We start from the raw sequence: 23,740 nt of genomic DNA, 5'->3' as shown, positions 1-23,740 counted from the left end.
GGATGTGCTTTTCCAGAAGTACATTGTGAGACAGTAAATTGTCAGGTCTGCTTCTAAGTATTGCTAATGGAGGAAGTGAATGCAAAGTAATGAAGTGATATAAAAAAGCAGCCCCTCTGCTGCTCTAATTATGCATTCCAGGCACACCACTTAAACCTCATTGGGAGAATTAGTATTGAGAGTGATTGTAAAGTCCTGTGAAGTTTAGTAGTTCCTCTTCTGTTATGTTTGCTTTGTTATTACTTGAGAAAAGGATTAATGTTCCCGTCCCCAAATTAAATGTGGATTCTCAGAAAGTCTGCTTGCTTTACATTCAGAGAAGTTTGATCACGTTGTATTACTCCCTTTGTACAAGAAATCTGAACTTTCTAAACTTAAAAGCACTACTGAAAGCTGTATTGGAAAGAATTATAGATAACAGCTACACTGTAGTTCTTGTCTTAGGGGAAGATTGGCTTGACCTAATTAGCAAAGCTAAATACACAGAACAGAATCAGACAATGATTCATAAGTTATGGAATTTGCATGTAAAATAGCTACTCATTACAAATGCAGAAGCAAGAGGCTCGGTGTTTTTCTTCTTCACACCCAAATGAGTGTGATAAAACTGAATTCCAAGTTTCTTTTTGGTTGCCTGTGAAAGCACAGATTTTTCTCCTTTAGTCTTTGTGGGGAGACGGTTTGCATCTGAAAAGCAGAACTTTCTGCAATTGAAATTGTGTTTTGCAGCCAAAATTCAGTACTACTCACTTTACAAACCTCATCCTTCCCTCAAGTCAGCTTGAAATCAATCAAATAGCTGTATTGCTTTGAAGACTAAGTGCTCAAAAAGGAAGTGATAGTTAGTGGCTGGTTTATATTAAATCAGACAGTTATTATGAGTCCTCACTCCGCTTTCGTATGATGATTTACTAAGAATTTCAGTCTGTTTAGATACTGTACTCTTTCATATATGGAATCAAGAAAGAATACTCTGACCCATTTTCAGTTTCTAAAACAGTTCTAGGATTTCAAATGGATCTCCAAAACTCAGAGAGCATACTAGGGTAAATGGAGCCAAAAGCAAGTGTGGTGAGCTAATGAAAGGAAAAGCAAAGAGCAAAATGTGGAACACATCTGTTACCCTAAAAAAAAAAAAAAAAAAGTGGAGGGAGTTTGGGAGAAGAAAAAGGACCTGTTACTGTTGATAGCTGGAAATTTCCTACTAAAGTAGAAATGGAAGCCCAGCTTGAGATGAAACTGAATTTTCTTAAACCCAGCCAGCTAAAGCTCTGCAGCCAGCCAGCTCTGCATAGCAAGGTGTGAGGATCAACTTAGTGATGAAATTATGCTGCCACCTGGGGTTTACTTTCCTGTATGTTTGCTCTTTCTTAGACGCACAAGCACTTCGCTTAGACTTGGGAAGTACTGTCCCTTTCTTCCCAATACCATGTGGAACAAGTTTTGCAGAGCTTACCATACTTCCTTTGCCTCTTGAACTCTATACTTTGAATAGTGTTTGCTACTGCTCTTGCTATAGATCTTGTGTTTTTTCACTCTGCAGACACCTGTGGATCTGTGCAGCAGGTCTCCCTGTAAGAACAAGGGCACGTGTCTCCAAACCGGAGCCCAGACTCGATGCGTCTGCCCTTCTGGCTGGACTGGTGCTTACTGCGATGTGCCCAATGTCTCCTGTCAAGTGGCAGCTTCACAAAGGGGTAAATAAGCATCTTTGGTGTTTTAACTAAAAGCATGTCCCAGGGAATCCTTAATCCACGCCTCCTTTCCTCATATCCCTGTGGACACAGCATGCGTTGGAAATCCCAGAGAGCTTCACCTCTAGGGGGTTGGTCACAGCCACTTAAAAGCTAGAAAACTCTCTGCAAGGTTGTACTGGGAGTCAGGGCTTTCTTGGTTCTCCATGACATAAGACACTGGTTTCTACCATTAAAAATATTTTTAAGAGAGAGATTGAAAAACTTTCAGAAGTCTATTTCACTAATACTGTTTTACATGGGCAGCCTTTTTGGAATATATTGGCTGTTTTATCCTTCTGCTAAATCCCAGGCAGGCCAGGTTTCAGACATGTTGCCTTTGTCTGTGAAAGGCATCTTATAACTCCTTACATTTCAAGGTATTTTCACAGAGAAGACTGGCTACTAAGTGCCCACTTTAGCTACAGCTAAGACTGTCCCCCCACGTATTAATTTCCTACTTCAAATATTGCACATGTAAAAGATTTAAACTTCTTCCTGGAAGGTGTCTTGGAGCCTAGGCTCTTGCATAGTGTCATGCCAGTTTCAGTCAAGGAAATCCAAATAAGCAGACTCCTTGGTGTCAAGCTCTGATAATTTTTGCAGATGTTCTAGGTATGTTGAACCTTTGTACTGAAACAGAAATACTTCAGAGATGTGTTTTCACTTGTTTTTCACTTGTCAATGGTAAAATAATGCAGTAATGCACGTAATTCATGCTAATATTGCTGCTGGTAGTTAATCCAAATGTGACAGAGCAGGGACTTTATTCACAAGGTGGTTGTGGTTCTGGCTCACTGTGATTTAAAGAGCAACTCTTCAATTTTTCAATTTCACACTTTCAATTCACTGGGTTAATTCCTGGCCAAGCTACCAGTGCTGATGGCAGGCGTGTTTCATGTGTTTGCTCACTTTATTTAACTTCGTTTCAGGAGTCACCGTGGATCAGTTGTGCCAGCACTCTGGTCATTGCCTGAATGTTGGGAACACGCACCGCTGTCAGTGCCGGGTGGGTTACACGGGCAGCTACTGCGAGGAGCAGCTGCGTGAGTGCGACGCCAGCCCGTGCCAGAATGGTGCCACCTGCCGGGATCACCTGGGTGGATACCAGTGCGAGGTAATGCACAGTGCTCTACCAGGAAGTGTCCTAAATACTTAAAGCATCATATTGCAAAGGCGTAGAAAGAAATCAAACGTGTGCAAGTGGTAGAATAGATTCTAAGGGAGATAAAAGCAACCTATACCTGGAAACAAATTAATTCAGCTGTGGCAGAAGCAGTGCTCCTGCAAGACTTCTCTAAAAACTGAACGGGAAGTGTGTTTGTAAGGCAGGTATAGTTGATAAGCATTAGAGCTCCTTGCTTCCTCAGAGGTGGGATTTCATATCTTGATTTTTTTTTTTCTTGAGATGTGGTTTATATTAAAATAAATTTGTAATCCACTAAAGGAATGTTGTATTCACACTGTTGGTGAATGGCAAAGTGTCCCTTGCCTTTCAAATTGGGAATGCCATCCACTGCATTTCAAGTTCACAAGCTGATGCAGAGAGTACTGTAGACCATGAGACTACGGCATATCAACCTTCCTAAGCTTTGGAAAATGTCAGAACACCTTGGAAGCACATGCCCAGAAGGAAAGGATGGATCTTATGTAAACCCTAAGTCAAAATTTCCAAGCCAGTCTCGTGCTAAGAAGTTTCAGGATTTGATTGCTGTATTTTACAGAAAAAAAGTCACTCAAATTCAGACATGCATTGTACAGCCGAGTAGTCATGTGGTCAAGTTGTGTGTTTAAGCTGTCTGTCTGTGCAGCCCTTGAAATCACTTGCAATTGTACAGCTCCAAAGGAAGTTATAATCTGTCCCTTTGAAGATTCACGTTGTCTGTGTTAGCCTTTCTCAGATGTCTGCTAACGTATCTGTTATGAAAAGATAACTGACGCGTATTTTTATACTGGTAGTGTGTGCCTGGATACCAGGGTGTCAACTGTGAATATGAAGTGGATGAGTGCCAGTTCCAGCCCTGCCAGAATGGAGGAACGTGTATAGACCTCGTCAACCATTTCAAGTGCTCCTGTCCACCAGGCACTCGGGGTATGAAACTCAGCAATTAAGTGAACGTTACAAGAATTAATTTTCCTTTCTGACCGGTTTCCTGACAGAGTCTAAAGGGAATGCATTATTTCCTTTGAAGAATGTTCCCAAAGTGCACTGAATCCCTTGAGATACATATTTTCCCTTTAAAAATAAATATGTAAATTAGGCTATGGGATCTGTCTTTCAGAGCTTTCTTTTTCTTTCTTTTAAAGGAATAGGTCATGACAGTGTCCTCTGAGAATAGATGATGCCTCTTTGGCAATGGGGATGGCCTAGATTGCCATTAAGGTCTCTCCCAACCCTATCTGCTTCAGTAAATCCAGGGTTTCTTTTTAGCTGAGCTGCTATGAAGTATACAGAAAACTTGCTTAGTTCTTCCATGATTTCCAGTGTCCTCATTTAAATTTTGGGCATGCATTGTCCTCTCTTGGAACCTTCTGTCCAAATAGTTTAACGCCTGTAGGGTAGTTGAAACTGTTTCAGCAACTTTGAGCTCTTTTAATAAAAGCTTTTCTTAAAAGAAGACCAGCTACATAATGGTAGTTCTCAGTAAGTATGATTACACAACTTGTTTAATACCATGTTTCTTGAAAACTAACCTTAATTTCCCTGTTAAATCTGACCACTTGGCTGCCCTACCTTCTAGTGTTGAAAATATTAAGGGCTGCAGAGAGAACGCTTTTTTTTTTTTTTTTTTGAACCCATCAACAAATGTTTTCTTACTTGACTTTTTTCCTGGCATCTTTTTTCTCAAATCAGCTTTTACATTCCTCTGAATTTACTTTTTATTTCTGAAGTGTGTCACCTCAATGTAGGCAAAATCTCCAGGTACATGTTAGATAGATATGAACCAGGAATTAAGTTGTAAGTACACTTACAATCTAACGTTTGCCTCCTACACATGGATATTGCCAGTTCATTCAGTTTAGCGTGGCTGTCAGCACATCTCACCAGTTTGGATAAGTGTTTATTTTATTGCAAATCATTGTGTTTAACAATTCTTTGTCTATTGTTCTTAATTTGGGCCTTCAGTGTAAAGGCAAAACCAGAGTTGTTTCATACATCTCTGTATCAGAGCATGTATTTGTGCTGTTTTCTGTGCTGCCAGAACTTGTGATGTACTAAAGACCCCTCCACCTTTGAAAGATTGTATAGGGTTCTGAATGTGCTTCTTTTAATTCCTCAGTCATTATTTGTTGAGATGAATTACTTTCTGGAGGTGACTTTTTTTTTTTTTTTAAATGAAAGGAACTAGAAAAGATTGATATCATTATTTATGATGTAAAGACCTAATTTTTGTCCCAGGCCTACTTTGAAATGGATACTTTACTGATGCCCACGTAAGCATCTTCCATATGCAAGCAGATGGAGTTACTGGAGTTAATTTTTCCCACAGCAGCCCATGTAGTGTGCTCTGTGCTTGTAGCTGGAACAGCACTGATAGCACAGCGATGTTTTGTCTGTTGTGAGCAGTGCTGGCACAGCATCAGGACTCTCAGTGCCCCATCTTTCCCTCCCAGTCAGTAGATTTGGGGTGAGCAAGAGGTAGTGAGGAGGCCTTGCCAGGGCAGCCTACCAAAGGAATGTTCCATACCATATAGTGCCACATCTGGTGGCAGCTGGGAGGCCACCACAACAGCTTGACTTAGCATGAATCAACTGTGCTAACAGACAAGTCTTTGCTCAGCTTACCATCTCTGCTCCCTTTTATCCCTTACACCGTGTGGCTGAGGCAGAACCGGGACCAGACCTTTTCCCTTGAAAAGGAACCCCACAGGGAGAGGGAGCAGCTGCCATCACTCGCAGCGCTGAGAATTTACTGTCAGGCCCCAGAAGTCAAACTGCAGAAACGGCATGTCGGCCAGGAATCTGTGTTTTATCACGGTTGCTTTTCTGTTGGTTTGTTGCCTGGGCTAATGATACTGCTACAAATGATCTTTGCTGAGTTTTCGGGGTTGTCGCCAAGTGAAATGAATGGTGGGAAGCTTACAGCCCTGCGAGGGACAGCACAGGGTGCTCTGGCTGTGTTCAGTCACAGGGCTAAATTGAGTGGATCTTTTTTTTGTTTTGTTTTTGTGTTTTTAATTATGCTCTTAAATTAAGTCAGGCATGAAAGCTGCTAAATACCAGTATGACATACCATTGAGAACAGTCTGGATCTAAACCACATGCTTCCTAGGTCAGATCCGAGGCTTGCTGACTGCACTGGGTGTGGGTTGCATTAAGCTGGGACCTTTACCTGTTTATATCTAGGACTGTGTTTCTTAAAAACTTGATAGGAAACGAGGCCATGACTCCTTATCCTCAAACTGCCTCTTTTACCACTTTTGACAGGTCGTTTCTGTGAGGAGAACGTGGATGACTGTGTTTCGGACTCAGGAGTACCCCGCTGCTTCAATGGAGGGCAGTGCATCGACCAGATCGGGGGCTATAGCTGTGTTTGCCTCCCAGGCTTTGCAGGCGAGCGATGCGAGGGGGATATCAATGAATGCCTCTCTAATCCTTGTAACCCCCGTGGAAGTCTGGATTGTGTTCAGCTGATAAATGATTATACGTGCATCTGTCGTAGTGCTTTTACTGGTGAGTATTTGTAAACATGCTTCCAGTTCCAGAGCGATAATCTTGAAAAATGGTCATTCTTTCCCTTTCTGGCAGTCATGCTATCTAGTCACTTCCCGTTACAATATCTGATCATTTCCTTATAGCATGTTTCAGTTTTTAAAACACTTTTTAGAGGGAAAAAAAATCAAAGAAATTGGATTTCCAGAGTTGTCTCAGACTAAAGAATCTCCTGAGGCACTTTGCTGCCAGGATTTTGTCTTCTGCGATGCTTTTCTCCTTCATAATTTCACATTTCTGATAGTGGAAGCGTAACTGTTCATGTGTCATCTTCTCTGTGGCTTTTCCTTTTGCAAAGCAGCGTATGAATTTTATATATAAATCACAGTTACAGTATCCATATTTAGCTTTTAGCCTCCTTTTATAACCCTCACTCCCTTTTTTCCTTATATTGGTGGTGTGGCTAGGATGGAATACTCTGTGCATAGACAGGCTGTACATTCCTTGGTTATTTATCCAACTTTGAATCACAACTTTGCAAAAAATTCACACAACACAGACTTATGTCTAGCTCTCTCTAGACATCATCTTTGTCAGTATTACTGCTGTTCTGCTTTCTGCCTCCCACTGGGCATAAGTTTGAGCTAATAGTCTCCAGATGTGTCTTAACTTTCAGCTTCCCAGTCTGCATGTCAATTTAACTTCCTATGTATTCAGCTTTCCTCCATCAAAACCTTTCACTTTCCCTGCTTACCAGTGACCTTCTCTGCATGCTTTACCAGTAGTTTTTACTCCTTTTTACTTACAAAATTAAACACAATGAGATTTTTCCATTAAACTTGTGATTGTCAGATGCAAATAAATCACAAGAACACACATTTAAAGAGTTCATGCAGTAGGTTTTTGAATGCATCACATAGACTGACACAAGAAGTTGCTAAAAGAATGACACATGATGGAGTTGGAGGCAGGATAGCTGGTAGGGTACTGCTGTGGGATATTAGCTGAACACACAGGCTTGAATACAAACTCTTCTTTTATAATTTATGCCTTGTGTTGCTTCTGGCTCTCATGGAAGCATTACTGGAACTTGCAGCATGGGGAGTGCAGACCTGCAGCTCCTTAGGAGGAGCAGGGAGAGCTGCTGTGTCTCAGACATGAAATCTGTCTGGAAATGTTAGGCACAGAGGGGGAGCATGCCTCTTCCTCCAGCCGTTCGTCTTCTGCACATTCCACGTTGACCCTTCTGCCTGGAGGAGGCAGGGGGAGCTTTGCTGTGGTTTGTGACTGATAGGATGCCAGGACTCTGTGGGCCATCCTGCCCTGTCTGCGAGCTTTCAGGCTTGGCTGCACATGTGGGGAGACTTCTATTCATATTTTCCTGGGGGGTCCAAGTCATGTTTAGGTCATCCTCATCTTTTTAAATGCTGGCACCAGAGCTTGACTCTGGGTGCTGCTGCTAAGGCTAGTCAGTGCAGTAAGACCTCTGCCTAGCTGACCAGCATAAGGAGGCTCTCCTTGCTCATCCTGTTCACTCAGGTTGCATCTGGTCCTGAGGCCTAATTTTCTTCCAGGAAATCAGGTGCATAAGTGGGGTGATCTGTCAGGTGTTCAGGACTCCTTGCCTAGTCCAAGGTTGGGCACTTACGTTACTTCCAGTGTTAGGTGGTGCTGTAGATGCTCTTCTCCGTTTGTCCTTGCCAGTTGCTGTGTTGTTCACTCATGGTCAGAGAGTGATTTGCATTTGGATTTATTGAGCATCTCCCCAAAAGTGAAGAAATCTTTGGAACCCTTATTTTCTTGAGTCTTGTGCCTGGATGACTTAAGGGTGACAGCAGCAGATTCAGTATTTTTGCTGTCACGTGTTCTTGAGGAGGCAGAAAAGGCGGGCTGTCTGCAGATAACCCGTGTAGATTTTGTTACAGCAGTAGTCTTTGGCTGCTACTTACCATATGTTATCTGAAGAGGTGTGCTTTACTTCTGGGGAAAAAGTTTCACTGGAGCATTTGACGTGTTGGTTGTTAATTAGCGTTTTGCTTTGTGACTGGTTTATGATGTGCACACGTACATTTCTCTGCTCTTTTCTCCCCACGTGTCTACACCTCAGGTCGTCACTGCGAGAGTGTGATAGATGTGTGTCCTCGGAAGCCGTGTCAGAACGGAGGGACCTGTGCTGTTGCCAGCAATATGCCAGACGGGTTCATCTGCCAGTGTCCTCCGGTAAGCACCGCATCCTGAAACTGGATTGCCTGCCTCATCTCTGGCTGCAGACACATTAGTTTCACTGGTCCGTTGTTGGTTACGGTTCTTCTGCGTACTTGCATGTGTGTCCTTGGGCACTCTGTAGTTTATCTTTTAATTTATCTATCCTCAATTTATCTTCTTAGCTGGGAAACCCAGGGGTTCCAGGTACTGTAGAAGAATGATGCTGCCTGTTGTTACTCTCAAACAGCTCTGCTGTTGAGGAAGCATAGCTGGCTTTTCTGTCAAAGCTAGCATTAAATTTTAACTTTTATTTTTTTTTGCTATCCTTCATTCTTTGTACTTAGAGCTGTGAACAAGGAGAATCTTGCAGTAAGTCCATTCAGAAATGTAATAATGCAAGTTCCTAGTTTGTTCATGAAGATCCAGAAAATCATGGCACACTCTGATAAGGCTAAGGGAATTACTGGGGAGAAAGGGTTTGCATGGGACAGCTTGCCTCCTGTCTTCAGAATGGTGAAGAATAAGTTTTGAGCCTGTTTTTTTTTTTTTTTTTTTATTTTCCCCTAGGGTTATTCTGGGGCAAAATGTGAGTTCAGCAGCCACAGTACTTGTGGGCAAGTGAAATGCAAGAAGGGCGAGCAGTGCATCCAGACATCATCTGGCCCGCGGTGCTACTGCCCCACGCAGTCTGTGGGAGAGGAATGCCAGACAAACACGGGCTGTGCCAGTGCCCCCTGCCAGAACGGTGGAAGCTGCCACCCTCGTTCTCAGCCTCCTTACTATTATTGTCAGTGTCCTGATCACGCCCAAGGCAGCCAGTGTGAGCAGCTCACACATCCCAGCCAAGAGCCTCTAGGATGTTTGGATTCCCAGTGTGCAGAAAAAGCAAAAGATGGCTATTGTGATGAAGACTGTAACACTCATGCGTGCCAGTGGGATGGAGGCGACTGCTCCCTGACAATGGAAGATCCTTGGGCCAACTGCTCCACTTCATTGCGCTGCTGGATGCTTTTCAATGGACAGTGTGACGAGTTCTGCAACACACCCGAGTGTCTGTTTGACAACTTTGAATGTCAGCAAAATAGCAAAACATGCAAGTAAGGCATAATCCCAAGAATGGTTTCTCTGTGTTGCTAATAAATCTCCTGCTAGTGCTTTCAACAGTGGGTATTCATACCCGCTGCTCTAGTTCCTTCCTTTGTCTCTGGTCCTGGTTCATACTCTGCTAAAAATTCGGATCAAGGAGTTTCTGCTGTTATATTACTTCTGGTCTCTTTCTTTTTTTTTTTGGAAAGTTCTGGAATTTGTATGTTGCATACTAAATTGATAGCCTGAGCAATGGCGATGTGTTCACCCGCCTGATGGATGTGTGGAAATGTGAAAAAGGGGGCACTGCACCTTGTACTAGATCCTAGTAGTACCACCTTCTGTCCTGAACTCCACTGCATGCCTGCAACACCTGCGTTTTTGTCCCAGCTGCTTGCTACCTCTGCATGTGTTTTCCTGCTTGTTTGTCGTGATGCTTCTTTCCCTTCAGTTATTTACGATAAATATTACAGCACGTGATTTTCCCTTGATGTGGCAGGAGGTGCTGTAGCTTTTTCTCAGTAGACAGAATAAGCAGCTCCCTTCACTGGTACCAGAAATGAACCACAGGGTGTTCTGTGCTCCTGTCTTCCACCCTGCCACCCTTATCCTGGGGTTACATCTCTTTGCCTTATGTCCTGAGCACAATTGTTAATTTACACCCACCACTGATGATTAGAAATAAGTGTGAGGCCTTCACCTTTAGGCTGCAGCTATGCAATACAGAATATACGTCCTATATGCTGCCCATAACCCTTTATCTTTTCCAGGTATGACAAGTATTGTGCAGATCACTATGCGGATGGCCGCTGTGACCAGGGCTGTAACAGTGAAGAGTGTGGCTGGGACGGTCTCGACTGTGCTGGTGACAAAGCTGAGAAGCTGGCAGAGGGGACGCTCATCATTGTGGTCCTGATGCCCCCCGATGAGCTGCTGGGCGATGTCCGCAGCTTTCTGCGCACTTTGGGAACTCTCCTGCACACCAATCTGAGAATCAAGCTGGACTCCCAGGGAAACCCCATGGTATTCCCATACTATGGGGAGAAATCGGCAGCACGGAGTCGGCGATCCCTTGTGGTCATTCGCAAGCACAGGGAATTAGAGCAGGAGGTCATTGGGTGAGTGGAAGCCTTTGTATTCCCCAAGCCTTGTTACACTGCTCTTACATGCCTGTTTCTAGGTGTCTGGGGCATTTTTGGACTATCTGGGGCTGTCACTCAACTGTGTTTGTTTGTTTTGTAATAGGAAAATGTCAAGTCATTGCAGTTGCCAAATTCAGTGTTGGGGTGGAAAGATGATTTTAAAAAGCCACAGTTTAACCTAGTGCTTTGGCAAAGTTTCTCTCGCTAACTTCTGTGCCCTCCTACTGTGTTTCTGCAGCACCAGGGTGTTCCTGGAGATTGACAACCGTCAGTGTGCAGAGGATTCAGAGCAATGCTTTCAGAACACAGAAGCTGCTGCGGCTCTCTTAGCTGCTCAGGCAATCAAGGGCATGTTGCCTTATCCTTTTGTGTCTGTCCAAAGTAAGTAATTGCGGAGGAAAAGTTGGGCTTGCAAAATGCACACTGCTGTTATTGATCATCATCTTAGCATGTCTCACTGTTCAGTGTGGTTTCTGCTCTGAGGGGTATCATCTCCTTAGCAAGGCGGAGCATATAAGAGTGGAGCCTAGCCATTTTAATGCTTGCAGAAACAGTAATCTTCCACGTGCTGCAATGATCTTGGCTGTCCTAGAAACCACTCACTTGCCCTAAGCCATGAATTCAGTGAGAAAGGTGCCATTGAAGAAAAATTGGTGCTGGAGCATTTCTCAGTTTAGCAGGTGTTTGTTTCATCTGGCAAAATGTAATTGCTTTGATTTCTGCTCCCCACTCCCTCAGCTGCAACCTTTTTCTAGAGTGCTAAGAACACTGTTCCTAGCTGAGTCATGCTCCATATCTTTGTGTAGATTAGCACATCGATTCAGGATGGCTGTCATCAGCCAGCAGGAGGGACTCTCGAGGGAGAAGCAAGATCTTCAGTTCAGCAGCCATATACTGTAAAAATACTTGGAGAAACAAGATCAAGGGAAGCCGAACAAACATTTGATATATTCTTAAAACAATCATAGCAGAGGCTAAAATTCGTCAAGCTTTTGTTCTAAAGATGTCACTTCATAGAAACAATATCCTCTGTGGGGGAAAAACTGAGCTAGAAGTAGTTCATAGATCTGAGATTGTTGCCTCAACTTTGCTAATCTCATTGTACTTTAACTGGAATTTTTAGGTGAGCCCTTGTTACCACCGAAGACCCAGTTGCTTTACCTACTTGCTGTGGCAGCTTTGATCATCCTCTTAATCCTTCTCTTGGGCGTGATGATGGCGAAGCGTAAGCGTAAACACGGCTCGCTGTGGCTCCCAGAGGGCTTCATCCTGCGCAGGGATCCTAGCAATCATAAGCGCAGAGAGCCGGTGGGGGAAGATGCAGTTGGACTCAAGTAAGTTTGCATTTAGGCTACTAACCACGTGTTAATTAGCATGTTAGAGGATTTTAGGAACGTGGTTGATAAATCTTTCATTAAAGATGCTTAATTCCATAGGAAAAACTGCCTTTAAGCTAAAATGAATTTAATACGTCTGTATTAGACAGAAGAACTTTAATCTAATGTCCTGTAATCTAATCTCCTGGCTATGTTTGGTTTTCTGACGCTGTGCAATTCAGCAGTTAGGTGCTGTTAGTTGAATAATTTCCTTCTCTGTTAGGTGTGACATTTTTAGGTTGATAGGTGTCAATGAACTACCTCGATCCATTAAAGATATGGCTCAGAAATAATGGAAAGTTTTAAAAGACGAATTCCATTTATTCAGTTTTGACTTTCCGCTGAATTAACCAAATTGGCAGTTCAAAATACACAGCTCACTGTAGCTCCTGTGGTTCTGGGGGCAAGATGTATGCAGTCTGATTTATGCTCTGTGTGTTGCCTGGGAAGTCAGCATCTCCAAGCGTGACTGTGTGACATCTGAGATTGCTTCCCAGTCATGGGAGCATCAGGACCCAGTCCTGCAGTGTCCAGATCTGTGATTTCCACTTGGAAATTACAGTAGCTCAGTGCTGTAGTTGTTCAGGTGGACAACTCTAATCCATATTGTGCCTGCTGTCGTGCAGCAGCTGTCTGATACTTGTTCCAACTGAGACTGTAGTTGTTCCTTTCTAATTTCTTGGTCCCTCTGCAAGCTACCACACTTTCAAGCATCCCATTTCTGCCTCTGTGGGCTCGTATAGGTAGCAGCAGTAGCGTATGATCAAGGCCATAAAGTAATGTGTTCTCCTTGTTTCTTAGAAATCTTTCAGTCCAGATACCAGAGGGTAACCTGGCAGATTCTGGACCAGCTGAACACTGGGCGGGTGATGGTGGACCTCAGCCAAAGAAAGCAAAGGTAAGTTGTTCCAAGAGTGGAATATCGCCCACTTACAACTGATACTGCCTTTGTCTAATGAGGAGAGGAATTGTGTTAACTTCCAGAGTATGCCCCTTGTCCTAGATCTGCATTTGCTCAGGTGTTTGTAACACGTAACTAATGATATCTGAAGAGCTGATATAAGTAGAGACTTTCATTAGCTTAAAAAAGAGAAGATGAGAATCTCGGAATGGCTTGGGTTGGAAGGGGCCTATAAAGATCATCAAATCCAACCCCTCTGCCAAGGGCAGAGACATCTTTGACTAGATCAGGAGAACTTTCAGTGACATTGGCCACCTGATGAGCACTTTGAAGCAACTGCTTATTTCCTCTGCTCAGGCTGAGGACCAAGCCTTGCTCCCAGAAGCTGATGAGCAGATCGACCAGCGCCAGTGGACGCAGCAGCACCTGGAGGCAGCAGATGTCTGTGGGAGCACGTCACTAGCCCTTACGCCACCTCAAGCAGATCAAGAAGTCGATGTTCTGGATGTCAACGTCAGAGGGCCAGGTCAGTACTCCTGAGTGTCCCGTATGTTCTGCAAGCCAGGCACTGGCCTCCCTTATTTCCAGCTGCTGAGACTGCTAACCTTTAAAAACAATATGGGGTATACAGGGATACTAGCAGGACTTTTATGGTACTTGATAAAAGCTCATGTGCACTCCAGAAAAGAAAGCTGGAGAGGTTGGATCATGGTCTACAGCACATAGGGTATCATATAAACAGTACAGAGTTCACATAACAAGCAGCGTTAGGAACTAAGTAAGTTGTCTGTGATCTCCTTTATGACAATGCCTGACTAAAAGATGTCAGAATGCCAGAAGTGTGGAATGCAGACTTGTGCTGGAAGTAACTCCCAATTTCTCCAGCTGGATCACTGCAGAGATTTATGGCAGAGTTTGCTGAGGATCGTTTTAGCAGGGCTTAAACCTGCACTGTTATCTGGGGTGGAAGCAAGGGCAGCCTTTTCCTGAATAAGATGACTTCTGGCAGAGGGTATGCCCTGATTAGCAGTGTGTGAGTAATCTGTGCTGGGACAGAGCAGCAATGCAGCAAGCGTTTCAATGAGTTCTTTTTAATTCAGTTATACCCTCAGCTGCTGGGTTCAGTGAGTTGTTGATCACTGTACCACAACTCTGAATGTGGAAAGAACTTTTCCTTAACACACATGCATGCACATTCTCTTCTTTCTGCCAGACTCAAATTTTCAGATGCAGTAAAAGCTCTGAAAGCTCTGTTGCTTTTTATAACTGGAGCGCTAAGGCTGTGTAATCTGGAAAGGTACTGGGTGGGTCACATGGTAATTGATTCCTGTCTTCTGAGGGAAGTCGACTAAGAATTTTATCCTGGTCAGAAGAGCTGAAAAAATGGTTCTTGTTCATACACAGAGAGTTGGTTCTGATGATCTTGCTGTTGCTGCTTTTTATTGGATTATGTGGAAATGTTTCCATGCAATTTAATGATGTCTGGAGCCATCTCTTGGTTCCCTTCTATTGTCTTTTCTTCTCCTTGACCCCTTAGCACTCCTAAATGCAAAGCACAAGGAAGGAGAGATTTCTGTGTAAGGAGTGTGAGAATGCAAACCATCAGTTTCTGCCAAGTCTAAGCTTTTTTTTTTTTTTTTTTTTTTAATTTTCCCTGTTGAAGCTGCTAGTTGTGTGGCGGGGGTAAAAGCTTTCCAAGTGCAGGCGGTAATGTTATTAAATCTTCAGACTGCTTATGTTTGTGTCCTCTCAAAGCTTTGTCCACCAATAGCAGTGGAATAACACGATCTAAGAGCTGTTTTCCTGCCATTCAGATGCAACTGAGACTTGAAGCAAGCTTCCGTAAGCTATTCCCTTCTGCAGCATCAGAAGTGAGCAGCTGAGTTGCTTTCAGTGGAAGAAACTGTTTAAAAAGTCACAAGTGCTGGAGTAATGGGTTAGTAAGGAGCGGTAGGATTCCTCAGAGCAGATGTAGGCATCCATCTGCCCTGGTCACCTTCCTCTCCCTGCTAAGGAAGAAACAGGCAATTCTGAGATGCTGTCACCTCTGTCTCAAGCAGAAGCCCAAGAAGGGGGTCCAAGAGGTCCCATCTCCTATAGACTTTGCCAGTGGGTTCTCTGCATCCCAGCTTTTGGTATATTATTTGTGTATAGAGTCCTTCAGTTGTACATATCTGGTGAAATTTTAGGCTTTAAAGCCTTGCTCTAAGTTTACTCAGGGCTGTGTTCTAGAAAGACAGCAAACAGAGTTATTTTTTATAAAATACTGCTTTCACCTTTGTCACTCCATGCTGTTCTTTCTCTGTGTCCCCCAGAGTGCTGAGGACATTCTTTTCAGTGGAGTTATTGTCAGTGTGTAACCAGGGTAATGCAATTATAGGCATAACTGGTACCACCACCTATAATTAAAACTGATTAACTGTCCCTATTATTTGGCCCTCTTTTTCAGTAGCTAAAACTTCAGCGGTTCAGACTGGAATTTTCCATGCTGTGTGTCTGCCTCCAGCTGGATCTTTTTGAGTTCTTTTCCAGCTATTTCAGAACAAGCTTGAAGGAAGGAAAAAAAAAAGGCATTGCACCCATGGCTTTTTCTTAATACTCCAACAAGTACTTAATTGTGACAGCCAAACTGGATGTGAGCTTTTTTGCTAGCCTCATAAAACTACCCGTGTGTGGCCAACTTAGGAAGCTCTGAAAAGAGCTGCACATACCTGGGAGACTTTCTGGAGGCTGGCAGCTAGTTTTTTGAAGGATTTAGTGCTTGCTGTAACTGTGTCCCCATACAGCAGCCGAGTGTGATCTGGCCAGGACAAACGCAGTGACTGAGCGAGTGCTTCTCTCAGGGCTGTAGTGGTAGCAAAAAGGAGGGCTCCTTTCTGTGCTCCATTTCTCTGCTCTTTGTATCAGGGCAGTACGGAGGAGACCACAGCCTGACTTGAATACTGAGTGTTCATTTGGGACAGGGGAGCAGAGCCAGCAGTGGGAGGGAGGGAGAAGCACAAAGAGAGGTGTAGCTCTGGACAACAGGCAAGGGGGTCTGTAGCCATGGCTGGGTCTTGGAACTGAACCCGGGTCTGTATGTCAACGCTTCTCTGCCTTCCAACAAATCCTGAGAAAGTTTGGTGAAAGGGTTTGTGTGCCCTGATTTCGGGCCACTAGGAGGAGCATGCATCCTGCTGCCAGCCTGGCTCAGGGAGGCAGGTCTGCTGCTGCAGCCATGATCTCTGCGGGTGGTTGATGTGGTTCCCAGCTGTAGAAGGAGAGTTTCTAGAGCTTTATAAAAGTTTTGGAGCTGTTCTAAAAAAAAAAGTGAGTTAGGAAAGCCTGACGATCAGAAGTTGGGAATATTCCCGTGTAAGCATGCCACTTGCATGAGGTTGTCATCGCAGTGTTTATCTGCACAGAATCCTAACTCTGTGATCACACGCTTCGTTTAGTGCACTGTAGATTGAGAGTAACGCAGGCAGGGAAGCTGTTGCCTATAGGGTCCAAACTGCCTCCTGCTTGTACATGGAATAAACCAGACAGTTGCTCAAAGATAGTCTTGAATTTCTGCTAGCAAGCCACACTGGAGAAGCAAAATTTGTGCTCACCTTTGTAGTTTGCAGAGCTCCAATTAGCACAGTGCTTCAGTCCTGCTGTCATCTCAGTCCCTCTTGCTTTCTAGGTGCCTAGGGTGTGGTAAAGTGTCTTACAAGCAAGATGAAGTTGATTCAGGCAGTCTTACTAGGGCATTTTTCAGCTTTAAGTGCCTCATTTAGCCAACTTCAGTGTCCTTTTAATGAAGACTTAAAAGATCGTAATAGATATGAAGGCTTTTGTCTGCATTTCTTTTCAGGTGAAATGCTACCAATAATTGGGTGAAAATGTCTGTGAAATGCCACCAAAAATTGGGTGTTAGCTCTCCAGTATTTTTTCTCTATAGTTTCTTTTCCCTAGATATGTTATTACAACATCCACATGAATAGTTATACACTTGAAGTTTTTGATTTTATAGCTCTTGCTTCTCCTTACATATTTAGCTAGCCTGTACGCTTTGAGGAAGTTTTCCACTTCAGCAGCGAACTTGTTTTGTTTTATGATACTTCTTCGAGGATTATCTAAGTTCTGTTGTGGTTGGATTTAAGTATCAGAGTCCTGCTTGGAAGGAAAACAGGTGGTTAAGTCTGGGCTTTAAGTTAGGAGAAGAAGAGGTTTGTGCTGAAGTGACCAGAGGGACTCTAGCTGTCAGTGGTCAAGGTGAGGCAATGCACTGGGAGAGGGCTTCCTTCCTCTGCTGTCGTTGTTAGATTAACATGATCACCTCTCTTCTGTCCGCAGATGGATGTACTCCTCTCATGCTGGCGTCTCTGCGTGTGGGCAGTTCCGATATTAGCGAGGATGACGAGGACGCAGAAGACTCCTCAGCAAATATAATAACAGACCTGATCTATCAAGGCGCCAACCTGCAGGCCCAAACGGACCGCACCGGGGAGATGGCGCTGCACCTGGCAGCCCGTTACTCCAGAGCAGATGCTGCAAAACGTTTGCTGGATGCCGGTGCGGATGCTAACGCACGGGACAACATGGGACGGACTCCCCTGCATGCAGCTGTAGCTGCTGATGCCCAGGGTGTCTTTCAGGTACAGCAACTGAAGAACCTTTTTGGAGTGTTTGCACACTGTAATATACGAGCCTTTGCAGGCTGTGCTCTGTTCACTCCCTGCCTTGCTCTCACACCTTTCACAGTGTGATGGCCAGGTGAAACTCTATCTTAGATCCAGTTTCCTCAAGTATTCTTAGCCTGAAGAGCTCAGCATGCATAAATTGTCCTGAATCTATTTATTAGGTCTGACTGCATCTATATCACTCCCTCGTTATCTGGGTTCTTGCATTTCATTGCTCAGGCTGCTTTTTCATTATAAAGTTGCTCTTGAGTTTCTTTGAAATCCTTGATTTTCCTCTGTAGCGTTATTGGAAAAAAATAAATCTGTCTTCTTGTGTTGTCCAGATCTTGATCCGTAATAGAGTGACAGACTTGGATGCCCGTATGAATGATGGAACAACCCCATTAATTCTGGCTGCACGGCTGGCTGTGGAAGGAATGGTGGCTGAGCTGATTAATTGCCAAGCCGATGTGAACGCCGTAGATGACCACGGTAATGTGGATGTGATGAACCAGGCTGGGCAAATGTCGTGGTGCAAGCAAGGAGGGGAGGGTTTCTGCTCTCCTAGGAGGTTTGTCGGCTCGTAAGTTCTGTAGCTAAATAGGACAGCAGACTCTCTGGCAGATGTCCTCCCAACAATAACAAACTGCAGGCTGCTTCAGAGCAGCTTGGTTAGAAAGTCCTGGGAAAGATGCAGGAGAAATACAGGGTTGGATGTGCTGGGATTTTGTGTACAGCAGGCATGGCTCTCTGGACAGGTTATTTTAAAATAACAACAAATAAATAACACACAGAAAGAAAGCCAGTGCTGGAAGTACCATTGTGTCTTGGGAATGTCACACAATTTCCAAAGTGTAAACATCGCTTCAGGATACGTTCACATGCTGTGAACTGTACTGCAGTTGCTTGCTTCCCTCTGTGTGCTCTGTCCATCTTGGCTCTTTAGAAGATAATTCATCTGTTTTTTAACGAAGTTCTTGGGTTTCCCTGCAGGTAAATCTGCTCTTCACTGGGCTGCTGCTGTCAACAACGTGGAAGCAACACTAGTGCTGCTGAAAAATGGAGCCAACAGAGACATGCAGGATAACAAGGTACGGTTTGGGTGGTGCTCAGCATGGCTGTACTTCCTATCTCAAAGCATCTCATAGATGTTGGAAGTGAACTAAATTCAAATTTTCTGAACTGGGTGCTCAGCGCAGGTCTTCCAAACCTGGCCTGTGACTGGAGTTCTCCCCAAGTGCTGGATGTCCTGCATGACTATTGATTTGGGGCAGCAGTTCTCCTTCTTGTTTGGCCATGTTCTGGGCATCAGTGCTGTTCTGCCCCTGTTGCAGAAAGGGAGTGCAATGCACAGTTGGTGCAGGGGAGCACCAGGGTGGACCGTTGCTGATGTAAAGCAGCTGGATTTTGGTTAGCCAAGAGTTGGATCTGGTGGCACAGCAGCAGCTGTGTCCTGTCTCATTACCAGGGATCCCAATGCAGGGAGGAGGATATGGGGCAGAAACCCCACTGTGTGAGAAACGGTCTGCACTGTGCAGGCCTCGTAGCTTTACTGCTGTTAGTTTTTGCTTCATCTGAGTCCTTGACTTCTTTCCTCTGTCTAGGGCTTCCATTTTGAATCATTTTCTGTTGCCCCGTGGATTGTAGATCCCCCAACAAGCTCTGTTTCTGAGCTGTTTTAGTCCTTTGTAACTTTTCCTTATGGAGTACCATGGGAGAAAGGCAGCAGGTGCTTTTAAAGTTCCTCAGAGGACTCATGGCAGAACAGCACCCATCCTGATTGGATGGCTTAGTATGCATTTATCCCTCCCTGGTTGTTTAACCCAGGGTGAGTTGTTCTTGGAGGCAATTAACGAGGTACTGCAGTAGATCACACTTCCAGTTGTTGTGATACCCGTAAGAGCACGAGGTATATGTTGCTCCCTACCATAACGAAGCTGCTAAAATACTTGCTCTGTGCTTTCAGGAGGAGACGCCGCTCTTCCTTGCTGCTCGAGAAGGCAGTTTCGAAGCAGCGAAGATCTTGCTGGACCATTTTGCTAACCGAGACATCACGGACCACATGGATCGTCTGCCCCGGGACGTGGCCCAGGACCGGATGCACCACGACATCGTGCAGCTTCTCAATGAGTACAACCTCGCGCACAGCCCTACCGGGCACCCCGGTGCCATGCTGAACTCTGCCCTCTCCCCCGTCATTTGCGGCCCAAATAGATCCTTTCTCAATCTGAAGCACGCTTCCTTAAGCAAGAAGTCGCGGAAACCGAACGCCAAAGGCATCATGCCCACAAACCTCACCAAAGACGCAAAGAGGAGAAGGAAGAAGTCCCTCAGCGAGAGCAAAGGGCAGTTCTCAGAGAGCTCAGTGACCCTGTCACCAGTCGACTCCCTCGAATCGCCCCATGCTTTTGCATCCGAACCAACATCGTCTCCGGTGATGCCGTCGCCGGGGGTGTTACACTCGTCACCCAGCTCCCTGCTGACCGCTCCGTCGGTGCAGGCCGCGCACTCGATGTCCTTCTCCAACCTCCACGAGATGCAGCCCTTAGGCCGTGGGTCCGGCACGGTGCTCCCGTCTGTCAGCCAGCTGCTCTCGCAGCACAGAACGACCCCTCCGAACAGCGGGCTCGGCAGGCTGCGGCCGGCCAACGTTTCCACCGAGTGGATGAACCGCATGGAGATGAACGAGTCTCAGTACAACGAGATGTTCGGCATGGTGCCGCAGGTGATGCATTCGCACCCCAGCGTCTCGCAGCAGAGCGGCTTGGTCCAAGCAGATACGAAGCACATGGGAGTGTCCAGGGAGTCTCTGCCCCCTATCATGACTTTCCAGCTGGTTCCCAAGGGTGGCATAAACCAGCAAGCACTGCCGCAGCAGGCCCAGTCAAACTGCGCTCAGAACATGGCCGGGCCTCTCAGCTCCATGTACCAGATCCCGGATTTGGCCCAGCTGCCCAGCGCCTCCTTCTCCATGGCTGCCATCCCTCAGCAGGACGGGCAGGTGGCTCAGACAATCCTCCCAGCCTACCACCAGTTCCAGAGCTCGATGGGGAAGTACCCCACGCCTCCGTCACAGCACAGCTGCTACTCCTCGGCCACAGAACGGACTCCTAGCCACAACCGGCACTTACAGGGGGAGCACCCATACCTGACTCCATCGCCCGAATCTCCAGACCAGTGGTCAAGTTCCTCCCCGCACTCGGCCTCTGACTGGTCTGATGTGGCAACCAGTCCCGGGAACAACCAGCGCGGGCCCGCGGCCGCCCACATGTCGGAGCAGCAGCGGAACAACATGCAGGTGTACGCCTGAAGGCTGCCCGAGGTGAAGCCTGACTAAAGCGGACTCCAGAACTCATGAAGGTCTTCCAGGATGGAAATGAAGAACCATTGTAGTATCCAAGAGTCTTAATGAGCCCAGGATGTTCTTTCGTTGGAGGGACTGTGGTTGCTGTAAGCTTTTATGCTTTCCTAAACAGAGAACTGTAGAAGCTGGTGGTGGAGAAGACCAGCTGGGTTGCTTCTAACCAACTCCCATCCACCTCGGGTGTGATTGCTGTCTGCACTGGATTCTCCAGTCTGCTTTTAAACACGTTCCACCACTTATCTGGAGAGACAGCTCTTCAGCTTAATGCATCTCATGGTCGTTTCTCCAGAAAATTAGCCAAAACCAGCTTTGTATCCTTATTTTGTTACTCCTTTTGTTACCTACATAACCGCTCTCTCCGAAGCACCTTCTACTAGTTCTCCTCGAGTTCAAGTTGCCTTGTTTTGACTCAGCTCAGAGCTGCACCCACATTCCTAGACCCCTCCTTCCCACGGCTCTCCTTGCTCAGCAAGCAAGCCAGACTTCCCAAAACACCTGCAGGTCAAGTGACTAGAGTCACCAGTTTCTGTCACGCAGCTTCACCCTCTCCTCTTTGAGAGCCTTTTTCTTATACAAACCTACTAATAACCCCTTACCATTCTCACTGCCTGCCCTCAAGGTATTCTGAGATTATATATACATATAGTCTTCTTTTAAGCCTTTTTATTTTATTTTTTTAAAAAATTTTCCTCCTGAAAATGCTGGTCTGACCTGTCTTCCCCCCGCGGTGGCCTGTAGGCACATCTCTCCCGAGCTGTATGTCTTCCTCGAGACACGCCTGACCCTCCTGACACACTACCCTCCCCGTGCTCCCGTCATGGCAGGCGTGTCTGTGACAGCCTTCACGCGCTCCCTTATCGGAAGAGATGCCCTGGATGTCATACAGGCCTGCTGATAAACTCTTGGGGATTAACATGAGTGTTTCAAAACCTAATAGTGCAAGCTCCCAGCATTCTTGCACGGCGCTCCCCTCCCCTCCATCCGAGGGCTGCGCCGTGTGTCCTGTCCTACAGGTATCGTATGCTGCCTCGCTGTGGTGTTATCGAGAAGCATCAAGGATGTTGTTATATGTTTGCAGTGTGTGTCCTTCTGCGTCGGGAACGGTCTCCAGCCCTTCCAAAGCGTCCCTCTCGCTCCAGCCCTGGGGCAGTGCTGCCTCGTCCTCCCCTTCCCACAAGGAAGCTGCAGCACTGAGTCCTGAGCAGGCTTCCAGCAGCGCAGCTGAAACCAGGAGCTGGGCCGAGCGGCTGACCAAATAGCTCAGAAACCATCTGGTGCAGTTCGGTCCACAGGTTTGGGGCTGTGCTCTGCTCTCAGCTCCGGCCTGTACTACAATTTCCTGACTGAGGTACGATGCCTACACAGCACGGCAGCGGCATCGAGCCCCCCTGGCGGCTTTGCAGTTCGGGAGAGCAGCTGTCCCTGACCCTAGCTGGACAGCCGCTGTTTCTCCGTTTTCCACAAGAGTAACACTTCCCTGAAGGGCTCTACACCACTCAGAAGTGTAGGTTTCTAGGGGTGGCTCGCTCCTACCTCTTCGGGGGAACCCTGCAGACGCGTTCCAAAGAGATCTGGAGCTGTCGGCTGTCGCCAAAGGACAGAGGCGGCCGCTCCCCTCTGAGCAGCGGTTATTTAGCATCCTACCATGTACAGTATTTTTCTCCGTTGTTTCTTTCCATTCTAATCAAGAGTAAAGCTTTTTTTTTTTTTTTTTCTAATTCTTTTGATTCAACTCAATGGTACATGAAGGCAGGGCCTCAGGAGGAGCTGGTTCCAGGGGCCGTGTATTTCGGGCTGAAGTTTTTTGTCCTGAAGTTACTGCTTTTTCTGACGCACACAGCATTCCCCGTCACACTCGCCGCAGTGTGTACTGTGAAGTTTAGCTGCAACTGACTCAGATTTCCAGGCAGGAGCCCGCGAGCTCCTGGAGGTCTGTCGAGGTACATGTTTCACTGCAAATAATGAAGTGTTGCTACATCAATGCTAAAGAAACAAAGGGCTTTTCCTCGTTAGCCCCAAATAACCAAGTGCCTTTTTATATATGTGGCTACCATTTACAAGATGAGTGCTTTCTGTGGAACGAAGCCAGTTTCGTGCCTGGTGTGTTAATATGATGGCCCTCTGCCTTTCCTTTTTTAACTACTTGTAAAGATAATATCTCCTTAAGGTGGTATTTTATCTCATAAGTTGTAGAATAACCATTCACACAGCAGCATTTTCCTATATTAATAATGGAAAATATTTGCTTATTTTTACATTTTTTATAAAAGTCTTTTATGAAAATAGTTGCTGCAAAATGTATAAGCAATTTTTATTCCCAGAATAAAGAGTATGTGCCCGGTGTCTGTGTGCTGCTCTTCTCATTTGCCTTCCCAGCTATCATGGCACAGCCACTGCATTGTGAAGACAGGGTTATAAATGCATTTCCAGCGTGTGGCAGCTGTTTGGGCCCCTGAGAAGGGGAGGACTCGTCAGGACCTCTGCAGTCCAGGTCAGGAGAGAGCTTTTGGAGTTCAGGAGTGCTTTTTGCCATGGCTCAGCAGCACACAAACATCATTAGCTCTATCCAAGGAGCTGTGCCACGCTCAAGCTTAGCAGGAGGATCTGGGGGGGGGGGGGGGTCCAGCTGGAAT

General features: G+C 45.7%; 1 protein-coding gene across 1 annotated transcript in view; it reads left to right on the top strand.

The window, feature by feature from the left end:
- Positions 1-23,450, top strand: part of NOTCH2 (notch receptor 2) — an 84,868-nt gene extending 61,418 nt beyond the window's left edge. Inside the window, exons 19-33 of the mRNA XM_032191905.1 lie at positions 1,544-1,697; positions 2,666-2,850; positions 3,693-3,825; positions 6,163-6,408; positions 8,495-8,607; positions 9,160-9,689; positions 10,449-10,796; positions 11,059-11,201; positions 11,944-12,154; positions 12,998-13,094; positions 13,455-13,623; positions 17,418-17,719; positions 18,088-18,235; positions 18,737-18,834; positions 19,710-23,450. Of these exons, the coding sequence (XP_032047796.1) occupies positions 1,544-1,697; positions 2,666-2,850; positions 3,693-3,825; positions 6,163-6,408; positions 8,495-8,607; positions 9,160-9,689; positions 10,449-10,796; positions 11,059-11,201; positions 11,944-12,154; positions 12,998-13,094; positions 13,455-13,623; positions 17,418-17,719; positions 18,088-18,235; positions 18,737-18,834; positions 19,710-21,053 (4,221 nt within the window). The 3' untranslated portion in view covers positions 21,054-23,450. The remainder of the gene's footprint in view (positions 1-1,543; positions 1,698-2,665; positions 2,851-3,692; positions 3,826-6,162; positions 6,409-8,494; positions 8,608-9,159; positions 9,690-10,448; positions 10,797-11,058; positions 11,202-11,943; positions 12,155-12,997; positions 13,095-13,454; positions 13,624-17,417; positions 17,720-18,087; positions 18,236-18,736; positions 18,835-19,709) is intronic.
- Positions 23,451-23,740: the final 290 nt, after the last annotated feature.

The sequence above is a fragment of the Aythya fuligula genome, chromosome 8, assembly GCF_009819795.1.
Source record: "Aythya fuligula isolate bAytFul2 chromosome 8, bAytFul2.pri, whole genome shotgun sequence".
In the NCBI taxonomy this organism is placed as follows: Eukaryota; Metazoa; Chordata; class Aves; order Anseriformes; family Anatidae; genus Aythya; species Aythya fuligula.
This window is presented reverse-complemented; position numbering and strand designations above follow the sequence as displayed.